At 39.4% G+C, this 18,673-nt stretch overlaps 1 protein-coding gene across 3 annotated transcripts in view; it reads left to right on the top strand.

The window, feature by feature from the left end:
- CTTNBP2 (cortactin binding protein 2) overlaps window positions 1-18,673 on the top strand; it is a 179,815-nt gene that overhangs the window by 9,448 nt on the left and 151,694 nt on the right. For 2 of the 3 annotated variants that reach the window (XM_079932472.1, XM_079932470.1), the window contains exon 1: window positions 18,336-18,546. The exons of the other annotated variant lie outside the window; for it this stretch is intronic. In XM_079932472.1, the coding sequence (XP_079788598.1) occupies window positions 18,466-18,546 (81 nt within the window). In that variant the 5' untranslated portion in view covers window positions 18,336-18,465. Of the gene's footprint in view, window positions 1-18,335; window positions 18,547-18,673 lie in introns of those variants that run through there. 3 annotated transcript variants of the gene reach the window in all.

Raw genomic sequence — 18,673 nt, 5'->3', positions numbered from 1 at the left:
CTTGTATAGCTAAGGTTGGGGCTAAGAGTAGGAGAGCCTATAGAAATGCAGAGACCCCACATGATTAAGGAGAACGAAGGTTACATACTTTGGAGCATGGGTTAAGACTGATGAGTTAATCACCGACTGGGTGATTGCTAGAAAGGCAGCCTCTCAGGACCCATCCAGATGTAGTGAATCAACATAGGTAGTTTAATAAGCTCCCCAGGTGTTATGTAGGCACATTAAGACTATAGAGTCATTACTCCAGAAAATCCTACATGAGAAATTAGCCAACTCAGTTCTCCCAAACATCAAGCCTGCAATAGTCTTCTGTGAATCCATGTCTGTTTTGGTTCCTTCCATGTCTCAAATGGATTCCGACTGCTGCTGACTGCATGTAGAGGAATGTTCCAGTTGGTGTACTCTCACATCCTTTGCCACCTCTGAGTTTTTAGCAGCCGCTCCAGGTTATTAGGTAATGATCTTAGAGCTTATTAGGTAATACACTTAGCTTAAGTTTAGCTAGAAGATAATTACCATGTGTTTTTGCCAGCCTATCACTTGAAACATGTTATTTGTTTTCATTATCCTGAAAAATAGTTTACCTGGCAATGCAAGGGTTAATTCATGAGCTGCAGAACTGGTTTCTTTTGTGCGGAGAGAGCAAGCTGGCTCATCCTTCTTGCTGAGAGAGGCAGTTAATCAGTATACAAAGACATGTGATAGATGAGGCATAACTTCAAAAGGTGCATGGTTTATTTCTCAATGCAAAATCCTCCTACTCCCTGAGAAGCCAAGAGTCAGCCACATCCACAAATCTCTTCCTATGGCCCACCTACTTCTTTTAACATCACATCATCTGTACCCTATGGTCCTACAGCTTCTCCTACTTCAGATTCTCAGTATCCTCTTAAGAGCATGTTTGTGTTGAAGGGGACCTTATTCTAAAATGACATTGGTACCCAATACTTAGATTTAAATCAGTTATGAATTCCCTCCATTAATTCCTATTTCACCTTTTTTCAAAAGTGTTCATACATCTGCAATCATGTAGATTATTATTATAAATTTTGTGCAGTCATTCAAATCTCTACCTGGGAAATTAAAACAGTTTCCAGGTTATCTGGTAGTTTGTTTGGAGAAAGAATTATTCCGATGTGAGGAAAAGACAAATATTTCACATGATAAAGCAAATCTAAAAACATTTAGCTCAGAAAGGAAAAAAAGCCCTCAAGAGGAGTGGGGGGAAAAGACAAGATTTACGTTTTGAGGAATCAAGTGCTACAAAACAGGGTAGAGCTTTTTAAAAGTTGCTTAGGGGGCTGAGTAGAGAGTTTTTTAAAAAGTTCCAATCTCTTGAGTTACTTAAGAACTCAACCCCCCACTTAAATTCCTGCCTAATCCACATTTGTAGAAAGTATCAGTAAACTTGCCTCCTATGTAGTATACATGAATTAGAGTTCCTGCTCACAGTTTAGTAAGCAAAGTAATCAGCCTCCAAATAGTCAAAAAATAATTTTAATCATGTAAAAATACATTGCATTTTTTTTAAAAGTATAATTTCCACTTTATAATACATTGCATTTTAAACTTAGTATCTTTCTCATATTAACAATGTTAAATGTATCAATATATTTAAGATGTAACCTTGAAGTCACACTTCTATTGATTTAAGGGCTCAGTCTCATCATTGTAAAGTCAATTCATGTCACAGTTGGTTTTTTTTTTGTGGTCATATGTCTAGAGATCAAAGGAGCATCCTCTGGCACCAGTCTAAGCCCCTTGTAGGAGTGCTTCTTTTTTTTTTTTAAACATCTTTATTGAAGTATAATTGCTTTACAATGCTGTGTTAGCTTCTGCTGTATAACAAAGTAAATCAGCTATACGTATACATATATCCCCATATCCCCTCCCTCTTGTGTCTCCCTCCCGCCCTCCCTATCCCACCCCTCTAGGTGGTCACAAAGCACTGAGCTGATCTCCCTGTGCTATGTGGCTGCTTCCTACTAGCTATTTTACATTTGGTAATGTATATATGTCCATGCCACTCTCTCACGTCGTCCCAGCTTACCCTTCCCACTCTCCGTGTCCTCAAGTCCATTCTCTACATCTGCGTCTTTATTCCTGTCCTGCCCCTAGGCTCTTCAGAACCATTTTTTTCCAATTTTGTTTTAAAAAACACATTAGTTGATTAATAAAACTGCAGGAGGAAAAAAGTGAAAATTTATATCTAAATGACACAGCAAGAACTTTATGGAGTGATAGAAAATAAGAATGTTTTGGAAGGGCTAGTTAGATTATGCAGAGCAGAAGAGTCTATTTGGTACCATGGGTTTTAGGAAGCCATTGAATATTATCAAAGGGGAGAGAAAATACAAAAGCTACTTATTGGAAATCTTACCAATAAACAGATTACTCTGACAATGTGCAAGATAATTCGGAAGAAGAATTAAAAGCAACACAGCCATATACTGAAGATGAACCTCATATATGGTAAAATTTAGTCTACTTTTTATTCTTCTCATTCAGAATTTGCGATAACCAGACCAGGTGTTGTGATTTCCCATCCTGTGCATGTGTCTTAGTTCAGGCTGCTATAACAAAGTACCATAGACTGGTGACTTATAGAGAACAGAAATGTATTTCTCACAGTTCTGGAGGGCCAGGATCAGGGAGTGAGCATGGTCAGGTTCTCGGTGAGTGCCCTCTTTCTGATTTATGGATGGCTATCTTCTCTCTATGTTCTCATAGGGCAGAGGGTTAGCTAGCTCTCCAACCTCTTCTTGCAATTTTAGGAGCACTAATATCATTCATGAGACTCCACTCATATGACTTAATCCCCTCCCAAAGGCCTCACCTCCAAATATCATATTGGGATAAGAATTTCAACATATGAATTTGAAGGTAACACATTCAGTCCACTGGAGGTATAGGTTCTAAAGTCAGGGTTGAGATGAAAATTGCATGTACTTAAAAATGCCATGGAGAATCCACTAGGATTCAAAGGACAAAGTTTTTGTGTATGTTTTTGCATTTTTGCTATGGTTTTCCTTTCCCTAGTGTAGTGCTCAGTAAACTTTTTCTATAAAGGGCCAGAGAGTAAAGATTTTAGGCTTTGCAGACCGTACTGTCTCCGTTGCAACTACTCATTTCAGCTGCTACGAGCAAAAGCAGCCATAGACAGTACATAAATTAATGATTGTGGCTGTGTTCCACTAAAAGGTTATTTGTAAAAAGAGGCAGCAGGCTAGATTTAGGCTGCAAGTCATAATTTGATGACCCCTGACCTAGTGCATTAGAAACTAGTATTCTTTAAAGTGGAGAAAGGCCACGAAGTAAATTAAATGGAGGCTATATAGTCTAATTTACATAATATAAATGTATATGAAACTCAATTTTACTGCTTACACTGTAAATGGTTTTATGTATTTTCTTTAATTTTTAGGGTCTTAACTGATGAATGAAATTAATTTTATCGGTAACTTTTTAAATCAAAAGGACTTAAATCTTAACCCATTAAATTCAATCTCACCTCAAAATTTATTGTTTGTATAATATTTTATGCAATCTAAGAGGTCATTTGCCTCATTTATCTAGGGATAATGAACTATGTTATGAATGTCACAAAACTATATTTCTTTTAAAATGTTTTCTAATTCTAACCTGTAATTGTATTTTATTTTTATATTTCCCAGTAACATAAATATCAAATTCATTATATCCTTTTTTTTTTTTTTTTTTTCCAATTTCCTTACTTGTCAAGATAGGCTAGGTGAAACTGGTAATAAATTCCTGCCCACACCTGAGTGTGGCAGTCCCAGCAGCTCTCATCCAAGTGGTGATTTGAGAGCATACCTTGTAGCTATGTCACGTGGAACTGTTGACTTCTAAATCCCTGAGTAAGAGAAAAGAGATCACAGCTGTTCTCTATACTTTGGCTTGGAAGTTATATATGTCAATTCTGTTTATGGCTAAGTTACCAGAAATAGTCACTCTACCTCAATGGAACTACCTGTCAGGCTGAGATAGCCATCTCCCTGTGTGATCAAATGGGACTTAGAGAACACATAGCAGTGCCTCTGCCACATTCTGTTGTATAAAAGGCCATCCAAGAACCGATTCATAGTGATTTGGTTGAGGTTTGAAATTTATGTAGGCTAAATATCCAACGTAACATATAACAGCACATGGAGACATAATGTAACCCCTGTAAAAAGTCAAAGGTTATTACCAGGTTTTAGTCCCCAGTTTAGATAGCTAAGTTATAATACTTCAATGAGTCATCAAAAGAATTAGTTGAGAATTATTAGGGAACCTGTACTGTAGAAGAAGAAATTCTATTCAGATGTCATGATACTTGACAACCACAAATGTTGTATGTGGGGTATTGATATTTTATCCAGTTCCTTCCTTTTAAGGATTTAATGATCATTCTTAGCCAGGCATAGTTAAGAGAATATCCTTTGCTCTAGGCCATCGTTTTGTTTTACCCCTCAATTCCATTAATCCATTATTGTTTCCACTGATCTGCACTGTGGTGCAGTTATGAGAGCCCTTATTGCTATTTGTTGGGTATCTTAAGGCTTTGATTATGCACATACTCTGAGATCACTTTAAGCATCAAATCTTTGTCGGTAAGGGTGCTAAGGAAGCTTTACTTCCCTCTAATGAACTATGTAAAATTGGCTGCCTGCTTTGTGTATGATTCCAAAAGTAGCAGAATGTTACCATAATCTGATCTCTCAAATCTGAGCCTTCTCACTCTGTAAATTTACCCTGGGTTTTCTGCCAGGGTTGGAGCTATATTCAGTTCCTTTAGGCACAGTAATTCTCACCAGAGAGGCATGGACTTTGGGGTTTGGAGATGGGAATTAGAATCTCTAGAGTTATGAGCAGTGTGTGTAGTAAGAAAAGGCTTATTTAGCAAAACAATGCAATTTCATGTTTTGAAAAACAATTGGTTTTATGCTTTAAACTCCTGAAACTAAAATTTAACCATCTTCCTGGCTGCTGGAAATACGCAAATGTTGGTGACTTTCAGCTGTTGAGAGGATGCATTTCTGAATCAGCAGGGAATTGGATTTTTACATTTATTAAAAGGCACATTAGGTTTAAACATGAGGTTTTTTTATGATGGAAAACTCAGAGTAGATACTTCACTGTGCAGAAAAAAGGAAAACCGTGACATGATTGGAAGATCTGAGGGCAAGAGGGTCAAAAGGTAAGAATTCAGAGCAGTTGGTAAGGGAATAACAGGGGACTGAAAATACCTCTAGGAAATCCTTAGGAATGTAAAGGAGGAGGGCACAGGACATACTTGAGTTGTGTGGGATGAGAGCTCACTTTATTTCATTTGGTTGTTAAAAGAAGGCTGATAAAGTTGTGATCACTAACACTGCATGTATGCTTGAAGCATAACCTGTAACCTCTTGTATGGCTAAAATCACAAGCCCATCGGGCCTTGGTTTCATCTACAAAGTGAGTGGGTGGATGACAGCCAAGGTCTCTTCCATTAAATGATTCTGTCGTTTTCTGAGTCTACTCCCCTTCCCCCAACACACAAAATCAAACAGCCAACAGTCAACGAACAAACATTCATCAAGACCACATAATGATCCAAACATTGTTGGCCAAAGTCCTACAGGTGTTGCAAAACAGGATATAGACTTTCCTGTCTGCAGGGAACTTATGATCCATTTGGGGAGACAAGGTAAAATTGTAAATAATACAAAAAGTACATAATTTTCTATTAGAATGGGGTAAGCAAAATACAGCTTGCAGGACAACTCTGGCCCAACAGCTATAGCTGCTCTCACATTGCATACGGCAGAGTTGAGTTGTTGCCACAATGTATGGCCCACAAGCCTAAAATATTTACTGCTTGGCAAAAAGTTTGCCAACACTTATATTAGAATAATCAAATAATGTCACAAGGCAAAATGGGAGAGATCCCAAGTGGTAACAGAGAGGACAGAGCTATTGGAGTTGAGATAAGGCCCAGCCTGCGAAAGCTTCAAGGGGTCCCAGCAATGAGAGGAGAGAGCAAGGAACCTCCATTTTCTGTAGAAAAAAGGACATGGGGAACAGGGATCTTTATAATTAGTAAGACAATGATGAATGTAACCACATATTATGTTTATTACATAGTTTCTAGTCATTTTTACTATGCTGGCCCTCAAAATAATTTATTTTGAAAAATCTAAGCCTTTCAAATATCCTTCACAATGTTGCTCCAAAATCAGTATTGATTAAAAATTCACCACCCCTCTCCTGAGAAGCAGGAAATGTTGCTGCGTTGATAATTCTAATAAATGAAAATTTGTGATTCACTCTAAAGATAATTAGAGGAATATACAAATGAATTTCAAGGGATATTAACATAGGAAAATCTGGAGTTTGAAATAATATCAGTATTTATTGTATTTTGATTGACATATTTCTATTACTATCTGTCCTTGATTCATAGATGTATTTTATTAACCACCATAATTTTGACAAATACATGAAGCTAAATGGTAACTACAGCAGATTCTGGGCCTAATTATTTTCCACCACGTCAAACTTCGCTATCGTGGTAAACAGTTTATTTTGATGCCTTTAAATATTTCTCAGTGCCTCTGAGCCCTTTAGATGCTATGGGGACACACACTGAAGCCCACTCACCCAGAGCTGCCCAACCCAGAAAATGTTCCATGTTCCAGAATTTTCCTTGCTCTTCTTGCCTGTCCCAATCCAAATTTGTTTTCCTGAATTTATTTGGTATCTTGTATCTTGGGGGCCTTGCTAGCTACTTGAAGAGAATTAGATGAAATTGGTTAATACAGCTTTTAGTAAAAATCTATTCTTATGAGTGTTATCAATCAGCACTAGGATGTGGAAGAATTCATTCACTCCTGAAACTTCCCATACTTGGTAGCATGCTAGGCCCAGGGGACACAAAGATGGATGTTAGCTTGCGAGTAGCTTCCTGTCTTCAGCAGTGTGCTCCAAAAGGTGGTCCCTGACTGATCTCCACATGCATCTCCTGGTCTGCTAGTTAAAGTATGCAGCTGTTTAGCCTCCAAAAGGGGCTTATTTGGTGAGGATACCTGGGGAGGACACGCGGAATGCACATTTTTACCGTTTACCATGCTTCAATTTTTCTGTATTTTTAGGCTAAGGGGAGATGATTCCTGGATTCAGGGCACCCATCAATCAGAACACTGGCAAACATGGCCAGATTTGACTTGCAGATATGTTTTTAAAATTGGGAAATTTCACATAAACACTTGATTTCTTCCTTCTCTTGAAAAATTAGAAGCTGTGACATCACTAGGTTTGTGTTTCTTGACTGAATTCAAGGAATTTTTCCCCCGTTATAGTTGGACAGAGCCTCTGTGTTCCTGTTGGTTCAAATCCCTATCATTCTCTCCTGTGTTACACACCTGGCCATCCTTATTCAGATATCCTCCATCCCTGGCCCTTGTAATCATTTGATTTAATGACCTCTGACCTATTGATAGATTCAAGTGGATAATTACAAATTAAAAAAATTTTTTTTTAAACTCTGTTAATGTTATCCCTGTTTATCTGTGTCTCAGGTAAGGCTGGGACTTAATTCTATGCGCAAACTTTGAAAGGCCTTAGGAAGTGGGCGTTCTAGGTTCTAGAGGAGAGAATGGTCAAAATATTTGGGGCAGGTGGTCACTTTCAGTCATCTGGCCAGCACGGATTTGGTTTGGGCTGAACATAGGTAGCAGATAACAGAGTTAAGATCGTCTTATTTCTTTCTAAATCTAGCATTCCTATAGCAATTGTCACCATGGTATCTTGATGTGTTCTGACAGGGGAAATTTCACTTATTAAAAAATGTGGTAATGAGGGAAAGAGAAACTCCTTTCATGCTTTAACCCTGGAGGCATTTCCTCAGTGAAGAGCTCAGAAGTATGAGCGTACATAGGATGGAAGTTCCACCATGATCTGACCCAACCAAGGGCTGGTGATGTTTTTTTGTCTTTTAAAATATTTATTTATTTGGCTGCACCAGGTCTTTGTTTCGGCATGCGGGATCTTTAGTTGTGGCATGCGAACTCTTAGTGGCAGCGTGTGGGATCTAGTTCCCTGACCAGGGATCGAACCCGGGCCCCCTGCATTGGGAGCGTGGGGTCTTAGCCACTGGACCACCAGGGAAGTCCCCTGGTGGTATTTCTTAATGATGAGGCTGCAGATGTTCAGCTGAAAGAATCCTTGAACCTGAGGGCTGGCAGCTAACTCAAGGTTGTAATACTCCTTGCGTGCCTCTTTTCAGCATTTGAGGCACTTGTACATGTTAATCTCATCTAATCCTTACAACCACCCTGTGAAGTGATGAAATGCTCATTCCCATTGTATAGCGTCAAAAAGAGATTCACTGAATCTCTTTTAGTCACCTGCTTCAGGTCAAATAGCTCTTCTAATAACAACTCCCCTGAATTTTAAATTACAACCAGTAATTCAGCGTTCACAGCTTCTGTGGAGCATGGGGCTTCCATTTACGTAGACCACCCGATGAGTGGAGCCCCTAGTTGTGTGGTGTGGGCAGTTCTGAGTCCTGGCACATTGATGGGAAAAGTTTGCATGTGGGTTGCGCTGCAGGCATAAATAAGACGTGTGATAAGCTTTGTGCAGTTCTTAGTGGGCTAGCCAGACTCATGAAAGCATCTTCAAAATAAAGTGAATGAGATGATACAGAAATGACCTTGAATCTGATATCATTTTCAGTACCAAAAAAAAAAAAAAAGAAAAGAAAAGAAAGAAGGAAAAAAAGCAAACTTTAGTACTGTGCCTATTGTTAGGGACGAATTGCTTGTGACAAACTTCAGGATTGCAGGTACAAGCAACCCTTGAACTGAGAAGCACTGATGCACCCCACACTGCCTCAAGTCTGTTCATATCTCCTTACTCTAGAGATGTGAGCTTACCCTAGAGATGAGCTGGTTGATATAAAAGTCACTTGTGGGAGACCAGGGGAAGAATGAGTCCATTCAGAACAGATGCTGTATTAATTTGCTTAGGCTGCCATAACAAAAGATCGCAGGCTAGGTGGCTTAAACAGAAATTCATTTTCTCACAATTTTGGAGGTCAGAATTCCAAGATCAAGGTGTCAGCAGGGTTGGTTTCTTCTGAAGCCTTTCCCCTTAGTTTGTAGATGGCCTTTCTCCTTGGTTTATAGACTGGTTTCTTCGGAGGCCTCTTATCCTCTTCACTCTTCCCTCTGTGTCTGTATCCTAATCTCTTTTTATAAGGATGCCAGTCATATTAGGTTAGGGCCCACTCTACTGACTTCATTTTACCTTCATTACCTCTGTAAAGACTATTTCTAAATATAGCCACATTCTAAGGTACTAGGGGTTAGGACTTCAACAAATGAATTTTGAGGAGGACATAATTCAGCCCATAACAGATGCTTATATTGACCTTTTTCAGAGGATTTATGAATTGTTAGCATGCTTTTTGATGGTGGATAGCAAGGTACTCACATCACCAGGTCTTAGAAATGTTTTTAAGACCAGGTTTCCTCTACCACCTTTTTTACTGAAATAAATAAAATGCATAAAAACTTATTGGGATCACACAAACTAATACAATGTTTTGCCTTAAGGATCATGAAGTTAAAAGTCTGTCGAAGACAAGCAAGAAAGGAAGTAAAGTAAAATAAAACACGGTAGGTGGAGATTCTAGACAGCTGGTGAGCACACTCGTCAGGCTCAAAGGTATTCAGTGTGAGCCCAGTGATTTCAGATCTTCTGAGTCTTTGAGAGGTTGGAAAACTGAACTTTTATATAAAGTTCCCCAATTTTTAAATGTTGGCAATGTATTCCTTTTTCAAAAAAGAGAACATTGTATGAGTCAAACAAAACATGTCTGCTTACTAGATTTAACCCATTTCATTGGGTTAGGCTGGTTTGGATCTAATGGCCTATACTAGCTCAGAGTTTTTGACCCCAGCTCTACATGAAACCTAGGGATATTTTTGAACCATTATTATGTAGTATTTAATTAAAACATTTCCTCATTGGACAAAAGAGTCCATGCTTTAAGAGGGAGGAGATATGGGGATATATGTATATGTATAGCTGATTCACTTTGTTATAAAGCAAAAACTAACACACCAATGTAAAGCAATTATATTCCAATAAAGATGTTTTTTTAAAAAAAAAACATTCAAGGACCAAAGAAAAAAAAGAAAGAGTCCATGCTTTAAATCTAGCAATAATCAGTTTGGCCAGAACTGATGTATAGGACCCATCCCACATTTCTCTAATTATGACTTTTGCAAGCAGCACTTAATGGAGAGTTTTTACTATTTAATCTAAAATCTTAGAATACTTGGTTTAAAATTTGAAAAATTATACAAATAGCCTTGTTAGGACTATTGTGTAGTTACAGAATCATTTTATTAAATTCAATAAATTATTTCTTTCTGAAATTCCATGTATATTAGGCTGACTATTCATTGTGTAATATGTATATGCAGAACTTGAAAATAGTAATGACTTACTAGGAGTTTTCTGTGGGCCAGACACTGTTCTAAGTACTTTAAAAGAATTAATCGATTTAATCCTCTCAACAACCCTGTAGAGGTGAGATCCATTATGACTGCCACTTAACTGATGGATAACTGAGGGAAGCACTTGCCCAAGGTCACAGAAAGAGTTTCTTAATCATGGAACCCTGCACTTTACTACTCTAGGGTATGTGACCCAAGTTGTTTTGTTTTGTTTTCGGGGGGTGGGGGCATTTGGGAGTCTTTAACTTCTCTCCTTCTCAGAATACCCTATTTGGCCTATCATACCTAAATTTCAATCTTCCCCACCCCTCCCCCCAAAAGGTCTCATTAAATGTCTCCTACTGGGCAGAAATTTCATTTTAAGAAGTATGCCTAATAGGTACAAAGTGAGCTTCTTAAACCATAGTGTTTGTGGATAGAATTCCATAGGATGTCCATAAAAATAAAAATTTAAAAATTGTGTTTTCATGTTCACTAACCTCTCACCGACAGTATTTACTTCAATTATGAATTTAGGCAAAAGACCACAATAGGGCTGGCAGTACCTGTGACTTTGTCACAATAGAAATTAGAGATAATTTAAATCTTAATACATAAAACTGTTGTAGAATTTTCAAAATATTATTTACATTCATGGAAACTTCAAAATTACATTAATTATGGGCCTACCACTATATCATCTTATTTACTATGGAAGAAAAAGCACATCTATTTCTGCATTACAAATTCATTTTGTAAATGCAGAATTTTTCATCACTGGACTTGAACATAACTGGTTTTCTTTATGATCCTATTTTGTTGCTGTTGTTGTTTTTTGGCCTATGTTTTGTTTTATGCGTTAAAAATTTTTCTGAGAAGGAATCAGTAAGTTTCACTGCAATGCCAAAGGGACCAATCACGTGAAAGAGTAAGAAAGTAACATTTACTTCATCCATTTATTCATCTTTGTTTCCACCTATCCACCCATTGGTTCCATTGAATTAATTTGATTAAATATGACTGACTGCTCATCATGCGTTGGACTCAGTGTTAGGTACTGCAGACTTGGAGTAATGTTCTTACGTACCCACCACCAATCTTCATTTGATGTTGAAGTCTGGAAAATCTGCCGAAGGCTCCCAGAATGTACCGGAATCTTCACATTTGAAATACCTTTGTTTTTTGAAAGACATCCGATTTGCATCAGTCTCTTAGCTGAGGGAAACCCAAGGCCACCGCTCACTCTATTCTTCCTCTTCCCTTTCAATCTCTAATTTTTCTCTTATTTGCTGAAACCCACACAGGCATGCTACTCACTAGAAATAAGAGGCACATTGCTACATTTTAAAGACTGGTAATATAGTTTGTACATCATGATATTAGCTCTACTGCTGCAATGTCATCCTTTATTGCCAACATAGTTTTTCATGTTTGACTATAGATGAGGTAGCAGATATCAGTACCTGGATTCTGTTTGTCAGTGGCAACTGGAGAGTGTAACCCTGGTTTCACCCCAATCCCTAGAACGAGAAAAGTTATATGGTCCTGGAGCAAAACAATTAGGCAACGGAACATTAGAAAGTTTTGTTAATTATAAATAGTCTCTCTAAAAGTAAGCACATGTGGTTTTCAGTTCCAGTTATGACAGGGTACCTAGTATTGGGCCAGCCCTCCTACTGAAAGTTAAACAAGTGAAACAACATATATGAAACAACTGTTAGAAGGCATTGGCAAGTAGTGAATGCCGGCAAGGCTTGAGGAACAGTGATTCTTGAGCGAAGGGCTAAGAATGGGGTAGAGGTCAGTTGGGGAATAAAGATGAGTTTTATTTGGGGATTGCCAGAGTGTCTGGGATTTGAAGGACAAAGCCCCAGAGGGCAAGAAACTTAAGAGAAAGAGTCCAAAAGATCTGTATACAATTTCCTCTTAAATTTTAGGCTGAATTCTAAGCAGGGCAGGATGAGACTTCAAGAAACCAACAGAAAACAGCATCTGGGAGGGGAAGGAGCTGAGCAAAGATTTAATAAACAGGACACAAAACGCTAATCATAGAGGCAAAAAATTGATAAATTAATTGCATTGAAAGTAAGGACTTAAGTTCTGATTTACAGTTTATGAAGCTATTTTCCTTTTAGAAGCTTTATTGCTTTAACTCTCCCATTTGAATTTCTGATTATGTTTTTGTTTGGTTCTATGGCTCTAAAAATGATTCTGTAGAGGAAACAGAACCATACAGTGTGGTATTTGTAAATGGGGTGCCTTTACCCGCTGCTCACGCCCAGGGGTTTTGAGCAGATTCGGTTCAACTCAAATTTTAAATTTTGGGAACGGGGTTCCCCACCGCTATTCCAATGGGTATCTATGGCCACATTGGGTGAGGGTGGAGGGCTGATCAAAGCAGAAAATGTCAAGTAAATGTGTCTTGTGACCCAGATAGCATCATGCCTTTTGGATAGTCAATGGTCAGCAGTTGGAGGCTGAAAGCTGACAATGTGAGGTCCTTAGCAGATACTGAAGGGAAGACAAATAGTAGTAAAATACATCCCAACTGAACTGATTCTTAACAAAGAAGATGTTAATGCTCAAAGTAATAACTCACGAAAATTAAGTGATGATGTAGTAATAAAGGGATGTTGACTCTGATAGTAATGGCCAGTAGACGGCTATTTCTGTTTTCCATAAGGAAAAAAATATTGTATTGCTAACATAAAACTGCCTCAGTGGTTAAACGTTTCTTTAATTGTCAGAATAACATTCCAGACTACTTAAACCTTAATGCTCGTTTTTCAGAAGTATTTCTCTTTATTATTCTACAGGTGACTTCACTTTCCCTAGGATGACAATAGCAACACCAATGCTTTTTTTCTTTAAATTCTTGAATCATAAATGTAGCTAAGCCTTCAAGTCTATCTATGACATTGTTTTATTCATGTTATAAATTAAATTTTATTTTGTATTTGTTGGTTAATTGAATAACATCTGCTACATATATTTAGAGTATGTCTTTTCAAATAATGACATCATATTTCCAGGCAATTTTAAATAAGTCCAACTGATTTGAAACAATCAAAAAATGTAGACCAAGAAACTATTGTCATCAAGTGAGATTTTAGACAGTACAAGGTGGAATTTATGTCTCAAAAATTCCAAAGGTATTTGAAACTCCATCAACCTGGTATATGGCTACTGATTATAATTGTCTGGGAAATGTTGATGTATCGTTTATTTCATAACTTTACATTGGCGAGCTATTCATTTATGGTTTTTCTCTTGCATTTTGTATCACAAGTAAATCATCACTAAGTCAATCATAAATACCATCTACACATTTGTCAAAATTTAAGGTCATCATCTTTAGTTTCCTTATCAATTCTTCAAATGTTACATTTCCCTTTGAACTGAATAATACATAGCCGGGCTTCCCTGGTGGCGCAGTGGTTGAGAGTCCGCCTGCCGATGCAGGGGACACGGGTTCGTACCCCAGTCCGGGAAGATTCCACATGCCGCGGAGCGGCTGGGCCTGTGAGCCACGGCCGCTGAGCCTGCGCATCCGGAGCCTGTGCTCCGCAATAGGAGAGGCCATAACAGTGACAGTCCCGAGTACCGCAAAAAAAAAAAAATAAATAAATAATAATAATACATAGCCCACAGTGAAAAGAAAAATCTCAGCTCTGATTTTATAGTTAGTTCTACACTCCTCATCAGAGGAGAAAAGGGTCTGATCTCACAACCTATTTATATAGCTTTTAAACTTTCTAAGAAAAATAAAGTTCTCTATAATTAATGCCTAGTGGTATAAACATCCCTGCTTTAGTGGTTGCCTGGTAACTACATACTGCAGGCTTGTGGGGTTGCTAAAGAGGCTGAATAAACGGAAATACTTAGATTCATTTCCAATTCAGGTGGATGAGGGGCAGCAGCGGGCTAGATTTCTTCGTTAAAATTGTTTTTCCTTAATGGTTTTGCACTAAAACATCCTTCTGCAGTAAAACTTACTCTTGTAAATGACTTCTGCAGATAAGAGTCCAATCAGCAAGTAATGGTTTAAGATTTTAAAAACATTAAATAGAACTGAACCAACACTGCTTCATTGTTCTGTATTAGCCCTAGTTTCTGTTCTTAGAGTGACCAAACTGGGGAATAATGTTCTTACTGAACCTTTAACTCTTCAAAAATATTTTATATTTGGACATTCCTTTAGCATTGAATGACCAAATGCAATTCTCAGCTAGAGGTGGTGGTAAAAGGGACTGGGAGTGATTATAATAATATATTTATGTTTAGCTTTGGCTTGCTTCTACCTGGCAGACTTAATTTTCTAATTATGTTTTGCTTTCGTTTAGGTAAAATTAGCTTGCATTCCCTTGGCACACACCACCTGCAGTTGGTGGAGGAGGCCTTCCAGAACCATAGGCTGTTGACAAGAGTGGCTAACTAGATTAGGATTAAATTTACTGAGTGAAATCCACAAAGAGCCTAAGCACATGCAGATAATGACAAGTTGACTAAGAGGGAATGTAGTTAGGTCATATAAAAACTCATTTCTGGCAATGTCTTGGTTTCAAAAACATGTGATAGATACAGGGCACTCAAAGCTCATCTGTGCTCTTTTGTTAGAGTTCCTTATGTCAAGATTTGGGGCTTCCCAGGTTGGTCACTGTGGTGCAGACAGGGATAAGCATGGTCTGGAATATTTAAATTGTATAACTATAGCCTTGTGGGTAGAGTCAGAAATGATTTGCTACTCAGTAATTTTGTCATTTGGTAATACTTAGGCATGATAACATATGGTTTGCTCTTTGGAGTTAACATAAATGTTGTCATTGACTGAAATAAAGAATTCTCTTATTCTACCAGGGAAACTGTTTTAGGATATGTGTAAGTTCCTTCCATGTGAAAAGATGAAGCGTCCCATTGCATCATTGTGTATAACTCTTTGGGTTTTTGGTTTAGCGGGTTGGAGGATGTGGCTAGTGAGGCCGAGGCCATGGTTTAATCAGAAAGCCACTTGGCTCCCCAAGCTAAGTTTGCATTTCTAGCTGCAGAAACCCATTTCATTGGTCTTAAAAGAGAATCTTGAAGAGTGTGCTATGGCGTAGCACAAATACCTCTATTCCAGGATTCAGAAAATAATGAAACCAATAGTTTTCTCTGTTTGTAAAATATTCAGTATCTCTCCTTCCTTTTTTTTTTTTTTTTTTTTTTGGCCATACCGTGCAGCATGCGGGATCTTAGTTCCCCGACCAGGGATCGAACCCATTCCCCCTACAGTGGAAGCGCCGAGTCTTAACCACTGGATCACCAGGGAGGGCCATCTCTCCTTCCATTTTAATGATGAAAGAAATTTACTGATTAACGATCATGATTCATTTTGTTATATATATTAGTTTCTTTTCTTCCTGTGTATACTTCCATCTCTCTTCTTTTCCCCACCTTCCAGAAATTTTCACTCGAACCCTGCGATGTCTTTTTTTTTTTTTTAAGCTGTTTATGAAGCTTCAAAAGATTTAATTTCTAGAGCCATCAAGTCACTACCCTTTCAGATCTATTTTGGTTTGATGCTAATAGAGCCTGTCTTTGTGCAAAGGAAGTCTTTCAGAAAGAGTTAATTTGCAATCTCAACAGAGGCTAATTCTCAGGAGAGTAAAAAAAACCCAGCAAGTGTCCTCCAGGTGGAGAAGCAGCCTGGGCCAGGCAGCTGGTGAGGCAGTTAACTCCTCGTGTTCTACTTCTGTGCAGTAGGGTGGGATATTCCTTCAGCCCTCAGCAGTGGGCAGTGGCAGCTTTAAGGTAGAGACAAAATGCTGTTTGTTTTCCTTCCCATGTCCTAGATTTTGGCAGTTAGAAAATGTGCTGTCCTGTGATTTCTTCCTTTTTTTTTTTTTAACCTGCTTATTTTTCATTTAAAAAAAAAAGGTGAGAGGGAAGAAACCACTCAGGGATTGATTCCTTTGTGATGTGATTCTGCTTTAATTTTATTTAGACTAATAGAAGCTATTTCATCCCAATGACGATTTTTTAAAATTGAGCTTGCATGTATAAAATGAATGGGATTTGCTTCCCAGAAATATTGTCATGTCATATTCCCAGTTCTTAACTCCCAAGTGAAGTTTATTCTTTATTTCCCCCCCCCCAGAAGTGGGCTGGTTAATTTCTTGGGTAGTAATTCAACATCAGTATCAAGTATCAGTATCAAGAAAATGTATTACCTTGTGATGTGAAAATGCATTTTGAAAAGAACAAGGAATGCTTTTAGGTTTCAACTTAAAATTTTTACTATCAGTTCAGCACCTAAGTTTTACTGTCAAATGCTTTTCTTTCATCTTACAAGGAATCTAGTTATTCTAATATTGAGCAATTTCAGAGAGAATATTTCATAAAAGAAAGTGGTACAATGAACAGGGATGGAAAACATAGGGCTAAGAGAGGGAGTAGCTATCAGAGTGAAGTCAAAGAAAAATAATGAGCACCTCTGGTTATAGGATACCCTGGAGGTGATTTCTAAACCTTTGACCCTTAACCCCAGGGTTCCAGGTGAAACTTCTTTCTTGATGTAGACCTTTTCTGGAAGGGAACTTTTTACAATGTATTGATCCCCCCCCGCCCCCCCTTCAGGGCCTTTGCAGAAAAGATTTTTCTCTGCCCCGTTTTGTGTCATATTTAGATCTAGTTTGGAAAGTGAAGCAATAAAAGTGCTGAAACCTTTCATTAGGAGTCTGCCATTTTAAAGAATGAACTCTGATCTGTAACCCTCAGACTAAACATCATCTTCCAGAAATTCAAGTCCAGGATTTGGTTATGGTTTGCTTTTACTTCTTTGAGACACAGCTTGAATGCCTCCATTTGATTTTGTGCTTTCAGCACATTTTTGGGATCTGGTGATTTGGGAAGGCATGTAACCATACGGTCTTGATAAGGTGATAGATTTTCACATCCTAGGAATTGGCAGGAAAGGGTAGGAACTGAATCCGATGTGGGAAGGGAAAATTAAGAGCTTGAGCCTAACTCACTCATCTCATGAGATACCTTCTGAGACCTATAATTCCCATAAAATCAATTTTTAGGCAAGTTTTTATTTTCTTTTTGTTTTTTGGTGTGTGTGTCCCCACCACATGGGAGTAATTCTTTTAAATTCTCTTAAAAGTAGAGAGCTTTCTTTTACAAGCGATGACACTTAACACTTCTTGGTTAGCCCTTCAGAAAATCACTCAGTTTTGCGGTAAAGAACGAAAAAGTGCCTTGCTTCACCTTTCTTGAAAAGAGATTGTATAGAAAGGTAGGGCTGAGGGGCCGGGTGTAACGTAATAAAGGGTAGCAGCACGCATTTTGATCTGGAAGTTGATGGTTTTGGGAGAAGGAGAATCAAACAAAGGCAGGCATATACACCAAATGGGTAAAAACGCCCTGGCGGCAGTATTGGATGTAAAAAAAATTTTTTTCTTTTTCTTTTTTTAAGAAAAAAGCAAAGGGTGCCTTCTGTGTTTTCTAGAGGTGGGCTAGAGAGGGGGCTGAAGTGAAGGACTTTCCTGGCTCTAACAGAGAATTCGGATTAGGGAGGCCGGGCATTTAATCGGTCCGTCGTTGCCCCGCTGGCTCGGTGGGGCCGTGTCAGGCGAATCAGCTCTTGGGCGCCTTCTTTCCTTCGCCTCGCCCTGGAGCTTTGATTCTGACCTTTGCGCTCCGGGCCTTAACCCGGCCTGGGCACGTGCCCAGTTCTCTCACCTCAAGGAGCCGGCTGATGGCTGGCAGCCCCGGGCGAGGACCAGGCGGCGGCGGGCGGCGCACCGGCGCGCAGCGGGTTAAGGCGGCGGGGGCGGCGGCGAGGGGGCGGAGGGAGCGCTGCAGCGGCGGCGGCGGCCCGGCTGCGAGCGCCCGCGTCCCCGGAGCGCCGCGGGTTAAGCGCCGCCCGCCGCCGGGAGGGCTGAACCCGGAGCTGCCGCTCCGAGCTCGCATTCGGATCCGCTAGAGCAGGAAGATGGCGACGGACGGCGCGAGCTGCGAGCCCGACTTCTCCCGCGCCGCAGAGGAGGCGGCGAGGGCCCCGGCGGAGGCGGCGGTAACCGAGGTCCCAGGGTGGGCGCGGGGTTCCGGGGTGGGAGCCCCCGGGGCGCCCTGCCAGCCCGGGCTCTTCCGGGTGCGCTCTCCTCGGGGTGCCCCCTCCTCGGGGTGCCTCATCCCCCGAG

Source organism: Stenella coeruleoalba (assembly GCF_951394435.1).
Source record: "Stenella coeruleoalba genome assembly, chromosome: 9".
Lineage (NCBI taxonomy): Eukaryota > Metazoa > Chordata > Mammalia > Artiodactyla > Delphinidae > Stenella > Stenella coeruleoalba.
This window is presented reverse-complemented; position numbering and strand designations above follow the sequence as displayed.